This window comes from Kogia breviceps, chromosome 5 (genome assembly GCF_026419965.1).
Source record: "Kogia breviceps isolate mKogBre1 chromosome 5, mKogBre1 haplotype 1, whole genome shotgun sequence".
Lineage (NCBI taxonomy): Eukaryota > Metazoa > Chordata > Mammalia > Artiodactyla > Physeteridae > Kogia > Kogia breviceps.
In genome coordinates this window covers 100,607,140-100,627,296 of record NC_081314.1, presented here as the reverse complement: position 1 = coordinate 100,627,296, position 20,157 = coordinate 100,607,140, and the positions used below count along the sequence as shown (strand labels likewise).

Here is a 20,157-nt window from a genome sequence, read left to right as displayed (position 1 = left end):
CACACACACACACACACACACTGGGAGGAATGTCCAAAGCCAAACAACAAAGTTAAAACAATTTTTTACAACTTATGTAACAAACAAGGAACCATTCTTCCTAAAAACCAAGAATTTATAGGAATCTTAAGGAAAAGGCCAACAGTACAATAACAATGTGAGCAAAGAACATAAACAATTTTCAGATAAAGAAACACAAATGGCTCTAATATATATGAAAAATGCACACATCCATTCACACTAAGAAAAAGGTGAATTGATATTATATTGTGATAGTTTATTGTTCCTACCAAATAGGGAATAATCCAGAATTTCATACATATACTTTGTTGATGTAGCTCTGAGGGAAATAAGTATTTTTTATACATTACTGGGGCAGGACAAAATGCAACAATATTTATAGAGGGCGATGTGGCAAAATCTGCTGAATGATCCTACAGATATATAGATAACCCAGCACATGTTCAAAATGATGTATTGACTACTCATTATTACTTTGTAAAAATGCAAAAGATTCAAAACAATGCAAGAGTATACCAATAAGACACAGGTTAAATAAATTCTGATGTGTGCATGATGAAATAGTGTACAACTGTGGAAAAAGATGAAGGAGGCTCTCTAAATATTGATATGGAAAGATCTCTAAGATACCTTGTTAAATTTTAAAAAAGGCAAGGTACAAAACAATATAGAGTGTGCTATCATTTGTTTAAGAAGGGGGAAACATTGAGAATGTATTGCTTCTGCTTCTATTTGCATATGCCCTGTGAGGCTGCAGTAACATGTGAGGTCACCACAGGCAGGTTTGTGTGTGGACATGGGAGAGCATGGACAAGGGCAGAGATGTGGGGAGAGACTTTTTACTATATATATTTTATACTGTTTGGATTTTTGAACCATATGAAAGTATAATTCCTCTAAAATTTGATAATAATATTATAATCAGAAACTGATCTGCTTAAATATTGTGATCTAAGTCACTTACATATCTGTTGAGTTAGTTTATTCTCCTATTAAGTATCTATAACATGGCATCATTTTGTTAGCTCTTAATGTAATGGGGTACTCTTAATACTGCAGAAATTAATTTACAAGTCACGGTAGGTTGGTACTTTCCAATAATATCGTTTTCACATTCTCTAATGTGTAGCTGTGACAAAGATCCTCAAACCACCATCATTGAAAACGGCAGGAGCCAGCAGGGCCGCTTTTCCTTTGAAGTGTTCCGATTTGTGAAACACAAGAATCAGAAAATGTCCACTGTCTTCCTGCACTGTGTTACCAAGCTCTGCAGAGCTGATGACTGCCCCTTCCTTATGCCAGTATGTTTTTAGCAACTTTATTCTGAACTGTTGAATTGATCTAAGCTGAAAGTTATCAAGTGTTAGGAACTAATTTCTACATAGAAAGTGGTTATGCATCAGGTCAAATAGTTTGAAGTACAATTTTTTCATTCATCCAGGAAAGATCTATTGAATGCTGCTTTGTGCCAAGCATTATACTGGGAATACAGAGATGCATGAATGAGTTCTGAATTCAGTTAGCTTATCCTTTAGGATCATGAGATAATCATGGAATAAAATATGACAAAATGTTATGGTGCAAAGGCAGACATATATATGGGCTGTAGTAAAAGGCATTATTCATCATTGTGAGAGAGATGAAACAGGAGAGGCTGGGAGGCTCAGTGGAAGAGATATGACTTTGAAGACAGATGAACCCCAAAGAGGCAAAATCAAGAGTGTAAGAGACACTCCATGCCAAAGGATGGTCAAAGTCACAAACACATGAAACAGGGTAACCAGGGAACACCCAGTCCTTCAGTAGGGCTATGGAGCAGAGTAGAATATCTAGAAAATAGGCACCCTAGTGTTACAGCAATATTAACCTGACAAAAATGCAGTCATGTTTTTTGATTTGAGATAGCTTTAATGTGTTTATATGTGTGCTCTAATTCATGCATTTCTTCACAATCATTAATTGCTTTAGTCCGAAGTAGCTATATCAGTTGGGGTTAAATGGAGATTCCACATTTCCTTGGCTCTGTTCTGACCAACATTTCAGAGAAAGATTTATTAAAGCCTTGAGAGAAATAAAAGTAGAAAAGTTTGATAAACACAGCTCTTTTTCAGGGGAGCCATTGAGCTATGTAAATTAATGAGGCAATGCACAATCACAACGGGAGGAAATAAGAAATGCGGCCCAAGCCAGGATAAGAAATACTGCAGCAGTTATATGCAAAGTAATTAAATAAATGCACAGAAGTAAATCAATAAAATTAAACATGTGGTATCTCTTCTAAAAGAATCTGCTTTCCAAATGGCCATAAAGAAACAATTTTGTGCTGGTGTGGAATTTCATTTGTTTTCTTAACTCCTTAGATTTGTGACCACAGAGAAAGGCGAGATGCAGGGAGGAGGACCACCTGGAGCCCCCAGAGCACTTCTGGAAATGCTGTCCTTTCTGCAGGGCCCATCATTACTCGGAGTGGTAAGAGCACTCCTCCTTTTGTGTGTAGTAATAGACGGTTCCAAAATGGCTTGTTCCTTGGCTTCTAAGGAGAACTCAAAGTGATTCTTAAAGGTACTAATTAACTGTGAGACAAGATAAACTGCTAGACAACTTAATTTCATGGTAGTTTCCTGTTTATTCAACTTACTAAGGGAAATATTGTCTTTACCACATTTCCCTTCACACACACACACAAAGTATATGGTGGTGGACATGTCTCATTTGCCCATCCGGATCCACTCTGCCTTTCCCAGCTCCTCTCTGACCTTGAATACTGGTCTCTGTGAACTGCGCCTTGCCAAGTAGTTTCTGGTTGGACTTGGCCAATAGGTGGCGCTGTCAGAGGTTGGGTGTGAAGTCCACACACCTCCCACCAGACAACTCTCTCCATTCAACTACTCTCAGAGTTCTGGAAACTCTCCCTTTAACCCGTAGCTCAGGTAACTTGACTTTCTCTTGTGAATTCCCTCCATCTTTATAAATAGTCCTATTAAATCTCCTTAAATTGCTGGTTTGAATACCATTTGCTTCCTCCCAGGATCCTGAATTGTAGTAGTATGTAAATACGCCCACCAGTGTGCTCATTTGTGCTCATGACTCTAATGGACACAATTGTTTATACAGTACATTTTCATGTATACAAATATTTGTACATGCATGTCCATACACATACATATACACATACACACACACTCTCCAAAGGGATACTGCTTTACAAGCACGAACCTGGACATATCCAGAATCAGTTGGATAAAACAGACATGCATTGTAAACAACACACACTGAAGTCTGAAAAATTGGTTCTAGTTCCAGCTTTTGTCCTAATAAACTGTGGAACTTGGGATTTTCCTCCACTTCTCTGGGCAAACATTTCTTTCTTTATTTTTAAAATAAAGGGTTTGAAAAAGTAGCCTTTCAGATTCTTTCTAACTCTGTGGTTCTAAATTTGTCTAAAAAGGGAAAGCAGAATTCTGATTTGGACTACATGCTAGTAATTTTTCTCTATTTTATAATAGCCATAGGCTATTATTATGTTTCAACTAGATTATCTTTACCTTTTCTCCAACGCCTCCTGTCCCACAATGAAAAGAAAGTTTTGTCTGAAAGGGATGATTAAGCAAAAGTCATTTGAGCCTGAAAAATCCAGACAATTGCTTTAATTATTCACTCCTTTGTGTTTGTGTACACATATTAGTATTTTTTTAAAAGCCTAAGTAAGAGGCCCTTTAAATAATGCAGAAATTTATTAAATATAAAATTTCAAACTTAGTCTGTACTCCTTGAGGGTTTGGTATGTTTTGAATGGTTTGAAAATGACTGGTTTGTGGTTTGTCAGAGGCCAAATCCTTATCTCTCTCTAGCTGTCGGAAATAGCTCATAGAATTACATTGCATGGAAACTCAGCTCTTGCTGCCAATAATTAGGAATGCTTTTGGGTAGGCACAATAAAAAATATTCTTATTTCTATGGAGCATATCTGGAGTCAGTTTGCTATAAGAAAAGAACCTTGAAAGTGACATTTCTCTGTCCATGTTGAGTAGATGACTTTTCCTCCTTATTAACTTCTTTGCTTCCTTCTTACCTGGATGAAATCAAATTTAAATATTACAAATTTTAAATAATTTACTAGTATAATATAATTTTAAAACAGACCAAAATTATTAAGCTCTCCAAATCCCAGTAAAGATTACCAAGCAGCAGTTTCTAATCTTACTGTAGCCCACCAGCTATCCAGGTTTATAGGTTTCTTCCCCCTCATGTCTAGTCATCCGAAATATCTATGTTAAAACCTCAAAGAGCTAATGCCTTTGATAACAATACGTTTTCTTCCTTTCTTCCAATTTTGAATTGTTTCCACCTCAAAGATGACATTTATTTCCCAATGCACTAAGGTTCTCTCCTAGTCACCTTGGTCTCTCCAACGGTAAAGCCCCCAAAGGATAATGGTTAACCTTCCTTCATTTCTCTCTCACTCTCTGTGGATATTTTTTTTTTGTAACTTTGATAAATAGCAGTAGGATGGTCCTTATTTTTGGATATCATGGTGGCCTCATTGCCTAGAGGACCATGTGTAACAATGATTTCATTATAATACTTTAATATCCTTAAAAATTTTTAATTTTAAAATTCCATACAAATACAACTCAGAAATCAAGCTATAATCATTCACAGGCAAATTCTTTTTTTTTTTTTTTTTGCGGTATGCGGGCCTCTCACTGCTGTGGCCTCTCCCGTTGCGGGGCACAGGCTCCGGACGCGCAGGCCTAGCGGCCATGGCTCACGGGCTTAGTTGCTCCGCGGCATGTGGGATCTTCCCGGACCAGGGCACGAACCCGTGACCCCTGCATCGGCAGGCGGATTCTCAACCACTGCGCCACCAGGGAAGCCCAGGCAAATTCTATGTAAACTTAATGTCCAGCTTAATGATCAGGGCTACCTTCTTCTCTTAGTTTTACTTTATTTTTTACCTTAATTCAGCTAGAATTTATCTCTGCAGATCCTGTGGCTGATTTTCATAGACAAGTCCAGTTTCAGGCTTGATTTGCTCTCTTCAGAGCTCTCTGATACTTGGAATTTTTGCACTGTTTACTCACTGAACCATGCCTTCCCCTAGACATCTGGCTTGGATCAAGTTTAATAAGTTGTTAAACCTCAAAACTTCTGTTTTGTTTTGTTTTACTTTAATGAAGTCAAATCCGTTGTGGTTATTTTTACCCAACATTGTTAATCCTTTTTTTACTTGACTTAGGAAAACATTCATATCCTCAGAATTCAAAATCCTCAAAATTCATGAAATGTTCTTATTTTAAGATCTGAAATGCTAAAACTATTCGGTAGGGAAATGCTTATCATGGGGTACAATCCTGGAAATTTAAAGGTATAATCACTGGGAAATAGTAGTACCTAATTTTTTTTTTTTTTTTTTTTACAAAAATTCATATGGAGAAGTTCAAGCCAAACTCTTGTCCAACTAGTGTCATTGAGTTTCACTGAATAATTCATTCTAGCATATTTATTTAGCCCCTACAGGGACAGCCACTCTGCTAGGAACTGGGAATAAAATAGAGAACAGGCCACAGTCTTTGCCCTTGGGGAATCTTAGAATTCAAATGTAGAGATAGACTATTAATGAACATGACCCAGTGGAGAGTAAAAAGTTTTGAGGATCTCAACCTCAAATATGTGGTTCATTTTACCACATAGGTAAATTGAAGACTTAAAAAAATAGTTTGTGCTTAGAAAGGAAAAATATTCATTCTGCATATATCTTTGCACTTATGTTCACCTTTTCCATTTATTTCAGCTACTTATCTGGGAGAAAAGCAGAGAATGACAATTTATCTTCCACTTCTGGCTTTTAAACAGCTGTGGTATTGCTGCTCTCACTTTCCTCCTACAGGTCCTCAGCTAGCTATATGTTTTTTGAAGAGCTCACCAAGTTTAGAATTCCAATCTGTTCGAATTCCATAGGGTTTATTTTAGTGTACATGTGTATAAGACCAAGTTGGTGTGAGAGAAAAACAGAAGTGTGTGGTGACAAAAAGCTCCTGAAAAATCTCTACCTCCCTTTTCTAGACAGTTCTTTGATTTTCTTTTAATTGCAATGATCCTAACTGCAGGATACCAGAAACAGAAGATAACAGATAAATTTATTCTCTCTAAGCTTATTCAGTATCGAGTACAATTCCAAACAATATTCAAATATTTCACACTCTGATTTCAGCCATCTACCAAAGGTAGGATGCTTTCAGTTTTTCAGAGTCCTGGAGCCTGCAGCTGATGTGGCTCATTTGGCATCTTTGTCCCCACACAGAGATTTTGTCCACAGCCAAGTCCTTGTAGATGACAGCTGGGATATTGTTCTTACAAAAGCGCTTTGGTAATGTAAGAGAGGAGTGGATATTCTGACTTCTTTTGTTAACCTGAAATTGCAGAAAATAATGGGGGCATACGATCATAGAACTTTTGCTTAATTTGGGATACATGGGAGGAAACTTTCTATTCTTTAATAGAAACCTTTTTTTTAAGAGCAAATAAATGTAATTCCTAAGCAAAGAATAACTTTTAAAAAGGAATTTTATAGCACTATATATTCTCTTCCATGTTCCAGTGAGGCAGCTTGTTTTGGGAAAGGGGCACACAGATCTTTTGGATGAATTAATCACAGTGCATACATCCCGTCTTTTTCCGTGAGAAGCTATTGTCCTTGTAGGATGATATTGGTTGGAGGTTAGGATTTTCCTAAGGATGTCTTACAATGAAAATTTTGTATTTTTTTCTTTTTGTCCTATAGCAGTGCACTGCACCATTCTAAAGAATCCTATGAATGAGTGCTCTATTTATTTTGGACATTGTACTTCAGGATCAAACAGCAGAACCATAATTTCTGCCAAGACCCATATGTCTGAAAAGAAATGGCATCAGATGTTTTATAAATATCTCACCAGGTTCTCCCATCAATTATTTCAAATACTAATCCTGGAGTTTTATAGTTTGAGATATTTATCTCTTTTACTAAAAATCTTTCCACACTTGCTAGTTTATATTATTTTAGAAAAGGGACTCTGAACCTGAGCTTTTATTTAAGCCTACGTTTACTTTATCATGGAGGCTGTGACAGATGGAAGTTTCTTCATCTGTAAAATGGGAGTAGCAATAATATCTAAACCATATGGCAATTATGAGAATTAAATGTGATAACATATGAGACAGCACTTTGTAAACTGTATGAAATTACACACATATTAATTGTAATAGTATTTATACTCCAGAATCAAACAGCCAACTGCACACATTTTATGGTTCAAATAACAAACACTCACAGGCACATATATACACCCATGTATTTAAACACAAATATAAAATCCACTCATTGTGTATGCTCAAGGGTTAATGGCTATATGATTACAAAATGGGAAACAAAAACTGGGAAACCAAGTGAATGTGTTCATTGAATCTATTATCTTTGTCAGGGACAAGTGAAAAATCAATGGCTTCAGTCTTTTACTTAACAGATGCAAATAAAACTGCAACTCAAGTTCAGGAGTGATTTTTTCTTTTCATTTAGTTATTAAGTATGAATTTATTTTCTTGGAATTTGATGTTTTTTTGCAGATTATAATGGGCAAATAGACATCACTTAAAATAGAGTGGCACGAAATAATGAATGTTTCTCTATAACAGAATAATAAATGGCAGGTTATAGGGCTCTAAAAAATGTAATAGCTGTTAACAATTACTGCCCCCACTAACCTGACTGGAGAGATAATGATGAAGCAAAGTCAGCAGGAAAGAATACAGCACAATATGTTTTACGATTTTATTTGTATGCTCAGGGCAGTGGCAGGGTGTGGGCTTGGAGGAATAGATAGATGATGAAATCTTGGACACATGGAACAGGAAATGAGAAAGCAGACGGTTTAGCGGGACTTTCGTTATTGCCTTTCCCAGAGAGCTTGTGGGTGACGGTGAGGGGACATATAGGTAAAAAGTAATTATAGAATTGTAACAGACATAGATAAATATTTGGAGACACAATATTGCTTTCCTTTTTATTTTCTTCCCCCCAGATGAAACTCCAACCAACAATTCACAGCTTGGTAAGATAATTAACATATATTGAAAATTAAAGTATAATTTTTTTAAATGTTAAGTATTTTTTGGTGATTAGTTACAAAACTGTAATCAGCTAAAAATAATGAGCTCTGGTTTAACAAGCTTGTTATATTTTAAATAACAGTTCACTGAGGATTTCTGAACTCATATGCAACCTGTTGGTCAAATTTTAGAGCATTTTATAGATGACTTTTTTTGGCTGCCCGGGGGATACCAGGCCTCTCAACCATACAATCCTTTGGGTATTGAATTGAATTATAGTCAAATAAATTGTAGCATAATTGTCTCATGCTGTTATTCTATAAGATACTGATGACAGATGCTTTGCCGGTTTAAATTGGGATAAGGTGAGTTAAATCTGATACTGGACCTTCCCACTGTGTGTGTTTATTACTTGCAGGTTCTCCAAATGAACCTCATTTCCAGCTGAACGCCATCACCAGTGCACTGATATCAGGAATGGTCATTATGGGAGTCATGAGCTTTTCTCTCCTCCTGTGCTCACTGGCCCTTCTACACAGGAAGGCACCCACCAGTTTGGTATTGAACGGCATACGAAACCCAGTCTTTGACTGACTGTCACAGGCCCCTGCTCTCGGGAGAAGGCTTCACTGACTCTACAGTGTGTGACTGCAGTCAGTGTTCTATCTGAATTGAATGCCAGTCAGCATTTGATATTTGTAGGTTTGATAGATTTCAGTGTAGCTTGTTAGCATGACAATAGTGAGAGAATTTTGATAATATTGCTCTTGTCACTTATGTTTGTGGTCAGCCCTGTTTGTATGGCACCCATGGGTGTACTGAAAGTAAGCAAACAACATTCAGGACTTAGATCTTACAGAATCCGTCATTATTTCATTTCATTTCAATTTGCTTTTGATTATTGGTTTTATAGATAAAAGGTGACCATAGGAAAACAAATAAATTTGTTGCATTTTATCCCCTAAGCATTAAAATCCATTGTGATGGCACTTAGATTTGCATATGTGGTCCTGAAATGAAAGTTGCTTTTTGTTTTATTACAGATAATTGCAGCTTGGGAATAGGTTTTAATTGGACCAGCCAATTTGGACACCTGAGATTTAATTTCTCATTCTGTGACCTCCTATGTTTTTGGCTGATTTCCGTGTCTGAAAACATTCATTACAAAAAAAAAAAAAAATACGACTCTTGGGTATTGTATTCTAACCTGGAGGGAGCATCCATTTGTGAAGCAAACACTAAAAATAGTCGTTAACCTCTAAAGGATACTGCCATTAGGTCGTTATTCGTTTGATAGAAGAATCTGTGATCAGTTTTCTCCTGTTCAAGTGAGAACATCAACAGGTGTTCCCTCTCCTCCCAAGTAAACCACTCAACTGCCGCTGCAGCTGTGCTTCCAGACTGCAAAGACTATTCTTAATTCAGGAACCGTTATGGGGAAAAACAAACAGTAGTTGTGGGAGAGGACATTGTCCCCACACACAAGCATAGCGTTCCTATGTGGGTTTTTAAAAACCTAAGTTCCGTTTTTTTCCCTAGAACAAAGAGGAAACAGGTTAAATGTTTCTGCAGAATTTTGTTGGAGTCTCCATGAAAAAAATGTCGCTTTTCTTACAAATTTCTGATGTAGACAAAACATAGAGTCTGGAGGAGGCCTACTTTTGCAGGCGTCTCCTTTAAGGCGTCATGATTGCCATGGAAGAAACAGCATTTTCCTCTGATAGTAAATTGCAAGAAGCATTTTATTTTTTATCAGTTTTGCAAAAAATTTTTAAAAGCCAAGTTTTAAGCCTCTATTCTTACCAAAAAGTCAAGCTTCCTCTTGTTCAATCTATCTACACAATGGAACAAATAAAACAATTCAATGACAAACACCAGAACCTAGCATGTGCAGATACTAGAAGTGCTGTTTATAACTGTAGAAATTGCTGTAGAGACTAATTGTTATTCAACATTTGTGACCTATTATTCAGGACTTAATTTTACTATACTACATGCAAATCACTATGCAAGCTTAGATTTGTTTCAAATGAAGTGTCTATGCTCTGATGTTAATAATTAAATCAATCATTAAATCAAAAAGTACCTTTTCTCCAATTTGCCTGAATAGTTCAGAAGAAAGTATTTATATTACTCTAATTAGCTATATAATTGCCTCAACTTTCTCTTTCAAGGTATAGACACAGTCAGAGGGAAATTGAATCTGAAGAGTCTCCTGATAATTTCTTCAAAATAACAGTCACAAACACTTAAAAAGCCAATCTCCTCTTCCTCATGTTACTTCAAAATAACTTTGAAGTGACCATTCTGAACTTTATCAGTGTTAGCAATTTATTTACTGATTTAAAGGGGGAAATCTTACAGAAAAAAATATGGACCATGCTACTTATGTGACCCTCCATGTACAGGGATAGTATTGAAATATTCTGGTAAATCTATTTCAGATACTTTAAGTGAATTGCCGTTGATCCAAGGATTACCTCCTGTGAATAGTACATTATATCATTGAAACTGGTTTGTCAGTTTGATTTTTGTGCTTTGGGGATAGTTACTGTTTCAGCTATTAACCCGTTAAATTCTATACACCATTTTCTAAAACTGAATAACGCAGATATCAGTTTGCAAGCAACTTAAATCTCATATTATTTTTTGCCACCTTTATAACATAAGTGGGATGTCCAAAGCTATAGTGAGACAAACCAGGTTTGCTTTAAATAGCTTTGTTCTTATAAACCTGCAGTTATATGTAGTATTTAGTTATACTGACTATTCCAGTTACTATAGTGTGAAAACCTTACAAAATATGTACAAATGTTCCTTCAGTTTTAATACCTCAAATTGTTTTTTGCATTTCAGGGGTAAGGTCTGATGACATGTAAAAGATGATTGTTCAATAAAATAATTGTAAGTGATATCTTTAAAACAGTGATTTCTTTGTTTTTTATTTTATTTTATTTTTTTAAGATATATCTCCATCCTGGTCTCACCATTCTATTCCTAATTTCACAAACATTAAGAAAGGTTAAACTTAAAATAAGCTGCCTAATGCAACAGGGAAGGGCAGTAGCTCTAGGCTAGATGAAGCCTGCCCTCTCCACACTGAACTTCCGCAGCCCTGTGTTGGGAGCATATTCATGAGATCAGCTGCAGGTAAAGAAGTACTTTACCTTGTGTCTGAGCTCTGACTAAAACCGAGCCTACGATTTTTAAAAATTTGAGGGGAAAGTAAAAACTGGAAAGACAGGAGCTCAGCTTCTGCCCAGAGTTGCATAGTCTCTCATGACAGTTCCGCCAGGGTCTGGCTGCTACCCCTTGTTTTGGAATATGACAAAGAGTTGAGGAGAAATCCTTTTCCTCACTCAGGGAGAATCCAATCTTACAGAGCTGAGTACTAGTCTGGGTCCTCAAGTATTGGCACTTAGCTTTGGGAATGTCACAGACATGATGGTCCATGAAGGGGCATTGTTAGCTGCGGAAAATGTAAGGCAGTGAACTTCCAGAAGTGAGAAAAGAGCAGGAGAAGAAGTATATGGGAGACATTTGTTCGTGAGCACACACAAGGTGTAGTTTGAAGGATTCTCAGAGCACTTGGCAGGAGAGAACTGTAACAGGATGGAGAGCCTTCTGTCAAGATGACAGAGGCTATTAGGCTAGCACACATTTGCTTTCATTTTATATTTATAAGGAAAACAGGAAGCTGACCACAGATCAATTGCTTTTGAAAATGAAGTTCCTCAATTATTTACAAGCGGGGAGACATTTAATGCAAAACAATCCAAATTTGTAATTTAGAAAAGTATATACTTGGGTAGTAAACAAAATAAGTACCAGGATTGGCTGGTGTATTAGGGTTCCCCAGAGAAAAAGAACTAATAGGATGTATGCATATAAAGAGATTTATTTTAAGGAATTAGCTTTCATTATTATGGAGGCTGACAAGTCCCAAGATCTGCAGTGGGCAAGCTGGAGACACAGGAGAGCTGGTGATGTGTTTCCAGACTGAAAGCCAGCAGGCGCAAGCCCCAGAAGACCTCTTATTTCAGTTCCAGTCCAAAGAAAGGACTAAACCAGTGTCCCAGTTGGAAGGGCAGTCAGGCAGGAGGAATTTCTTGTAGTCATGGGAGAGTCAGACTTTTTGTTCTATTGTGATTTTCAACTGAATAAATAGGGTCCGCTCACATTAGAGAGGGCAATCTGCTTTACTCCTGTATTCAAATGTTAGGTCTCATCCAGAAACATCCTACAGACACACCCAGAATAATGTTTGACCAAATGTCTGGGCAACCCGTGGCCCAGTCAAGTTGACACAAAATGAACCATCACAGCTGGTAAACTTGCAAACACACCATTATTATGTGTCACACTACTAAAATATAAAACGTCCTAATGAACCCAGCTACATTAAGGGAATGAATAAATAAAAATATTACAAAATTTGATAATCTCCTCTTGAAATTACTTTGAAATATTTAATGTCTGGAGGTAAGGGCTTGTGAGCAAAGGGTCCTCTTTCATATTTGCTAAAAATATGGATCAAACAGAGAAAAGACAGGGCTATGAGTGGGTGGTCAGTGATGTGCTTGGAAATTATGCTGAATTATCTCTCCTCATCATGAGAAACAGGGCAGAGGAGGCCTGGCATCAAAGTACTGATTGGACCTACATCCTGCAGGGTTGGTATTGAGGGGGCGGGTGGCCAAGGAGTGGAGTGAGTGATGTCATCAGCAGTGACAACAGGCCAGAAGCAGTGAAAAGCATAAAACAGCAAAGCAGAGATAATAGGGGAAAAATGCAACAAGGAAAGTGTTGAGCCCTGGGAGGAGAGGCAGCTTCTCAGAGGGCATGAGTTCACTGGTAGAAGACAGAAACAAATCTCTGGTAGCTGTTACCCATGTTTCTCATGATGGTGACTTGTCTCGTCCAGAGACTCAAAGGAAGTGGAAACTGGATAAATATAAGTTATACTTTCATGTTTGTGAGAATATCTTGCCTGATCTTTACAAATTTGAATAATACAGGAGGACTTAAAATTGCCTTGATTAATACCACTTTTTGCTGAGATAGCAAGGAGAGAATTGGTTTGGGTACTAGACACAATATTTGGAAATCTCTGTTCAATAAACTTCATTTAAAAAATGCTTTGTATTCTTGGCGAAGTGAAATTGAGAACTCAGATTGTTATCTGCATAGTTCAAACCTCCAATTCCCTTTTGCCTCAAGTATCTGGATATTTTTTGTTTTACTTAAATTGCCAACACAATTATCTCAATTTTCCCTTTCATTTTCTATGTTGAAAAGAGAAGTGACATCATTATATGCAGGTTTAGTCAAAGGGAACTTGGATCAAATGTTGAGGTTAGTTTTCATCAGGAGCATAGCTGTGTTAGCAATGCCCAAAGCACAATCGATTACTGAATAATCCTGCTCGTTTGGCTAATCAACTAACACTGGAAGATCCTGGGAGAGTTTGGGTTTGACAATTTCACATCACGCAACTCTGACTCAAAGTTATACAGGTCCTGAAGCCATTTCTCCCTTTGCGTGTAGTTTTCTAACTTTAGAAATTATTTACGGGCTTCCCTGGTGGCGCAGTGGTTGAGAGTCCGCCTGCTGATGCAGGGAATACGAGTTCGTGCCCCGATCCGGGAAGATCCCATATACCACCGAGCAGCTGGGCCCGTGAGCCATGGCCACTGAGCCCGTGCGTCCGGAGCCTGTGCTCTGCAACGGGAGAAGCCACAACAGGGAGAGGCCCGCATACCAAAAAAAAAAAAAAAAAAAAAAAAAAAAAAAAAAAAAAATATTTACCACTTGGGGATTGGAACTGATTTCATTTTAAAAGCTATTGTTTTGCTAACATATATTTTGTTGTTCATAAAATGAGATGGCAGAATGCCCACTGGAAGAGAACTGAACCCAGTTATTTCTCTTAAATTCTATAAAGATAAATCACAATTAGTTTTTGCATCACTCTCACTCTCAAAACGCAATATGGAACACAGGTGATTCACTATCTCATTAAAAGATTTATCAAAACTTTAATGCTTTCTTTCCGGTTTGTCAATGGATCCATAATGAGAATTTCTCTTATTTTACACTTCACCATCCCTGGTCTGTAGCCCTTGTCTTGTGGTCTAAAATGGAGAATGGTCCAAAAATAGAGGCAAAGGACATACATCGTCAATAGTTTAAGGAAATTTCCTGGAAGCTGCCACAGGAAACTTTCTCTCATTATTTAACTTGCCAGAACTTAGTCACATCATCACACTACCAGCACAGGTGTCTCAGAAATGTACTGTGGGTGTCCATGTGCCCAGCTATCATCAGAGGATCTGACTTAAACCTACGTTATTTAAGTCATGTCATCATTTACTCACAGCTTTAAAACATGAGATACATTGATTTATGTACAAGGATGTTGATCACTATTATTTTTAATAAAAAATATTAGATGCCACTTAAATGTTTCCAAATTCAGAGTTCTTGGATGTATTATGGTCCTTTGCTATGCTATAATGATATGTAAACACTAAAATCAGTTATGAAAAGCCTTTACCCAAATGGAAAATGCTTATGCTATAACATGAAAAGAAAAAAGCAGAATACAGAACTGTATATATAATATGAGCTCACACAGAAAAAAGACATGAAGGAAACTGATAGAAAAGTTAACTATGGTCAGTTAGGAAAAATAATTGGTTTTGATATTAATCTTCTTATACTACTACTCTCTAGAATGTTTTCTTTTCTTTTTTCTTTTCCTTTTATTTTTGAGAAAGTATCCAGATAATTTAAATGAGAAAGTAATTTTAGTGGTCTGGTAATTTGGAAGTTGAGGAAAGTGTTTTGTCTATATTATTGACATAATTGCATCAATTCTCAACTTCATCTACTGAAAAAAAAAATTCTTTGCACTTAATCTAATGAGCATGTAGGAAGAAAATAAAAATCCAAACCTTTCTGAGAGTCAGTGGAAATGCAACTGCTTTATTTATTCCAAAGCAATTCTAACATTTTATTCAACATGCAAATGGTCTGCAATGCACTTAAGATTATACAATGGCAGACACTAAGCAGATTTGGGGAACTCTGGATTCTATTGACAGAAATTAATGAGCTATCTGACTAACTGTTTTTCATTTGTGTATTTGTTTTTCCCATATCACTAGCATTCGTTATGGTCACACAGCCAGGCTCACACTCAAACCGAGTTTATGCTCTGGGAAATGCTGAAAAGCATTATCATCTTCATTATTGTCATCAGTGAAAATCATGTTCGTCCATGCTCTCTGGAGTTGATGGCTGGAATGTTTGAAGACAACATCCAGGCATTTTCCCTCTCACCCTGAGGAAAAAAAATACATACCAGTGTTTTTTTTTTATTTTACTAATAATCTGTTTTTCCTTTGCCCTTTAGAGTTGACAAAAGCTGCATGTAACGAATGCTATTTGTATATAACGGCAATTTCCAGAATAAGTATAATGTCACTGCCTGGCATATGAAACAGATACAGAAATTCTCCAGAATAGCCCCCTTAGTTGAACACTACTCATATTTTGAAGTAAAAAAATAACCATTTCCTGTGCATTTTCGCCTCACCCCATCACCTCATCAGAACAGTGTGATAATTGCTTTGGAGACTCTTGGTATTCCCTCCATGCCCTACTCAGTATCCCTTGGAAAGGGTGGCCAGGACTCCATTGTAAATACAGCTATAAGGTCCGAATTCCTGCAGGTTTGAGGAGAAAGGTTGTAGCAGCTTTCCTGCGCTAATTCATGAACTCTTTTGAGTTAAATTTTTTCCTCAAAAAGGGATCTTTCCTCAAAATGGCAACGAGTGTAAGTAACTTTGTACATACCCAGAGGGTTTGAAATAATGCCTTGAAGACTGTGTGGTTTTTCCTAAATTGTCAACTGTAGAGTTCAAAGGGATCACATTTTGCCTCAGCTTAAAACCAACACTTTTCTCTCTTTAAATGGGATTAAGAGAATCACGGAGCCCTGGGGGCGCGGGTTGGGGCCGCCCTGGCGCGGGGAAGGTTGGGTCCAGCGCGCGGGTTGCTGGGAAGGGGGCGGAGCGCGGCTGCTCTGGAGCGTCTAGAGGGAGAAGGAGAGGCCGCGATGGGCGGGTTCTTCGCAAGACCGCCATGTTCACGGACGCCAAAGAGTCAAGCACAGTGTTCGAGCTGAAGCGCATCGTCGAGGACATCCTCAGGCGGCCGCTGGACGAGCAGCGAGCTGAACGCTCGCTTCTGGACGACGGTAAGACATTGGGCGAGTGTGGCTTCACCAGCCAGACAGCAGGGCCTCAGGTCCCAGCAACTGTGGGACTAGCCTTCCGAGCAGATGAAGCATTTGTGGCCCTGCGCATCGAGCCCTTCTCCAACCCACCCAAGCTGCCGCATGTGATGAAGCCGTAGGACTCAGGAAGCACCCCAATGAACAAGATGTGCAGTGAGAGACCCTCCCCCCACTGGCCCTCCCCCCTTAAAAGATAGTTGGGTGTCCAAAAAAGAAAAAAAAAAGAGAGGTTATTCTCTTAATCCCATCTGAAGAAAGAAAAATGTGTTATCTTTCGCTTTTCAGTTTAAATGACTTCCCCCAATATGTGAACTCTGTGCTAACTCTAAATGGAAGCAAAGAATAATGTGCTGTTTTAAATGTAAATGGAAGATAAGATGTTGAGGCTAAATTTTAAAACCACATCAAGATATATGCATTCTCCTCTCACATTTAAATAATGCTCACATTAAATAATTGTTCCAAAGGAACTGTCAAATGAAACAGTCAGTTATAACTTTCCCTAGCTGAGCTCTGACAACTAGAAAAGTCTAAGCCTCACAGTGAAGTTATGAAAATAATTTTTAAAAAAACTCATTTGCAAAACATGAGCAAAACCTTATTTCTATCTGATATTGGCAGAAAAATGAACAAGTTCTACAGTATTGATTAGGTGAAGCTTTCTAGATTATATTGATTATGCAGGGCTAGCCCAGGGAATCTAAACCATGTAGGACAAAATTGAGTTTTGAGGACCTGTGCATAAATTGCAAAGGTATAGGCATTATTGTTTTTAACTGTTATCTTAAATATCTTTATTTGTGCTTTCTATGCTCTGGGAAAATGTGAAACTGACTATGAAATGCAGAAGCTCTGCAAATCAGTACATAGAGCTTCCTGGGGGCCTTGAAGTCAAGGAATTGAGCACATTGCTTGTAAAACAGGTTGCTCATTCCTGGGAGCTGATATATTATGGCCGGCGTTGGTTTGGAGTAAAGAGAAATAAATTGGAAACTTACAATAACTCTAGAACCCTAGTCCTGGATGTATGATCCCCTGACCCTCACCATCAGTCTTACCCAGTAACTTGTTAGAAATGCAGTTTCTCAGAACCCAGTCCACATCTACTCAATCAGAAACTCTGGGGGTGGAGCCCCCTTTTTTCTGTTTAGCAAGCCCTCCAGTTGATTCTGCTGCATGCTAAAGTTTGAGAACCACTGCTCTGGAATAAGACTGAAGGCAATTCCAGAAAGCTGAAAAGAGATCACCATAGATATATGGAAGTATCTATATATCCCCAAACAGAAAGAAGGAGCCATACTACCTAGTGTCTAGAGCTGGAAATACACCTCTATTATGAAATCCTCTATTATATATAGCATCTTGACCCAAATGGTTACACTTATCTATCATTTATGATCACCAGGGCTGATTCAGCTGACCTGGCTGGGCAGTGGTGTACTTACTCCCTCATTTCTCCTTATTTATTAGCTATGTTTAGTATTTTATATGTTTAGTGAAGGGATGAACGTTCCAGATTGAGAAAGATGGTTCTTTGGTCAAAGACATGAACATCCCTGAATTCTTCTGTACCATATTCCTTAAGGACAGAGAATGCTCCAGGACATGGAAGATTTCTGTTGTCTAGATTGTGTAGATTTGGTCTCTAGAAATATTCTATATAGAAAAAAAACCCTGTGCTTTGGAATCAAAAAGACTTGATTTGAATCAGTTGTCATTTGTTAGCTGTATGACCTTGAGGAAGTCATTTAGCTTCTTTGAACTTCAGCTTCCTTATCTATGAAGTGAAGATTCTCATACCAACTTTTCGGGTTAATTTGAGGACTAGGGGTAATCTATGGAAAGGCCTGGCACTTGGTAGATATTAGAGCTTCCACTTATCCTGATTTCCTCACTGTTGCACCTGTTCGTGGCCGTTATTGTGATTTCTGACTTAATTTTGTTTCTACATAGTGTGGTGGGAGATTAAGAGCATGGACTGTGGGTCAGCATACCTGGGTTTGAATCCCAGCTCTGAAATATATTTTGTGTTTTCCTCATGTGTTCAATGTGAAAAATACTACTACTTACCTTCACAAGTTGTTCTAAGCAACAGATGAGTATGAGTTGCTTCTCAAATGACTGACAGAGAGTAAGCATGCCATTAATGTGAGCTATTACTGTTAACCTCGTTCCTCAGCCCTGTTGTAACTTCACTTTTCTTCCTTATCCTACTTGTGCCCTAAAAATAGTACTTTAGTGGAAAAGAATCATCTATTCACCTATTCATTCAGCAAATATTTTTGAAGATCTACTATGTGAAAGGACTTGAGCACGGGTAGATCTCTGCCTCAGGTTTTTTTTGTTTTTCTTTTTCTTTTTGGCTGTACGCGGTCTCTCCCGTTGTGGAGCACAGGCTCTGAACGCGCAGGCTCAGTGGCCATGGCTCATGGGCCCAACCGCTCCGCGGCATGTGAGATCCTCCCGGACCGGGGCATGAACCCATGTCCCCTGCATCGGCGGGCAGACTCTCAACCACTGCACCACCAGGGAAGCCCTGCCTCAGGTTTTTGAAGACAGATTTCATTTACCACTTCTACTCCAAGTTAGTTTCCTAATCTGTAAAACAGGGATAATAATAATTCTTTCTGTATCCATGTTAGAGTGTAGTAAATAAAATGAGATAGTAAATGAGATTCCAAACACTGAAATGAGATTCCAAAAACTGAAATGAGAAGCCTCAAGACCTTACACATATAATCAAACCATAAACACCTCCCCAAATAGCATAGAGTCAAGGTAGAGGTGTATGACTACTGCTTCTCCTTTCCAAACACATCCCCCGGCTTCCTATTTGTATTTTCTTTAGCAGCCTTCATGCTCTTAGGATGAGATGAGTGAGAAGAACAAACTATTTAACAAGTATGAAATAAGTAAGTAGAAGGACCAAGTTCAGAAGGTTTTCCTCTTTTTCAAAAACTTAAAGCTCTAGACACTACTGTAAATGTGTTGTATATTACCAGATTTATTTGTTGGAAAGAATGTTTATCTACCACCAAGATTACACTCTGAAAACAAGAACTCGATTTTTGAGCACTGAATGACATTAGAGGTTCAGGCTGCTGAACTGCAGGTTACTACAGATCCATTTTGGAGCCAAGGAACCTGGCAGTAATAGGGGCCCCTTCTCCATCAGGGTTGTGATGATAGGGTCTTAAGTTTGTCTTGCTACTTCTCAGACGCATTGACTCTGGATCTCTGGGAACTCCCTGGACATCAGTGTGTCCATCAGGCTGCACTCTTTCCTGTTATTTGTCACCTCTCATGACTGGACTTCAGTTCTAATCCCTGACTTGTTCTTCACTTTCCTGACATCCTGCACAGTGCTCTTCTCTGCCTCTACTCCTATCAGTTGCTACCAGGTCCTGTCCTGCTATAAGCTAGAATTATGAGCTGCAGTGCTGCTGACCAAAGGTGTCACCAGTATTGGAAGATTCCTCTTTGGGGTCTCTTCTCCCGCATGGAATTTTACACCAGCCCAGATCACGTCTAAGTGTGACCCAGGTTTGATTTTTAATTTTAGATGGTTGATCTCCTCCAGGGGAGCTAGTGCATGTGGATTCTTAACCGTGCTTACTTCTCTTACACTATAGTCTGCTGAGTAGTCTCAGAATCGTACAGCCAGGATCTTGTGGGTCAAGACAGGGAAACTATTGAGGAGAAAAAGAGTCATTTCAAACTTCCCTAGACAGCAATTTAAGTGACCC

The 20,157-nt window shown here is 38.2% G+C and overlaps 1 protein-coding gene and 1 pseudogene across 1 annotated transcript in view; both read left to right on the top strand.

Annotated features, from left to right (window-relative positions):
* ZPLD1 (zona pellucida like domain containing 1) overlaps positions 1-8,703 on the top strand; it is a 39,227-nt gene extending 30,524 nt beyond the window's left edge. Inside the window, exons 7-10 of the mRNA XM_059064679.2 lie at positions 1,151-1,322; positions 2,382-2,490; positions 8,082-8,111; positions 8,528-8,703. Coding sequence (XP_058920662.2) covers positions 1,151-1,322; positions 2,382-2,490; positions 8,082-8,111; positions 8,528-8,703 — 487 coding nt within the window. The remainder of the gene's footprint in view (positions 1-1,150; positions 1,323-2,381; positions 2,491-8,081; positions 8,112-8,527) is intronic.
* Positions 8,704-16,257: 7,554 nt separating this feature from the next.
* LOC131756874 (elongin-B pseudogene) lies at positions 16,258-16,530 on the top strand (annotated as a pseudogene).
* Positions 16,531-20,157: the final 3,627 nt, after the last annotated feature.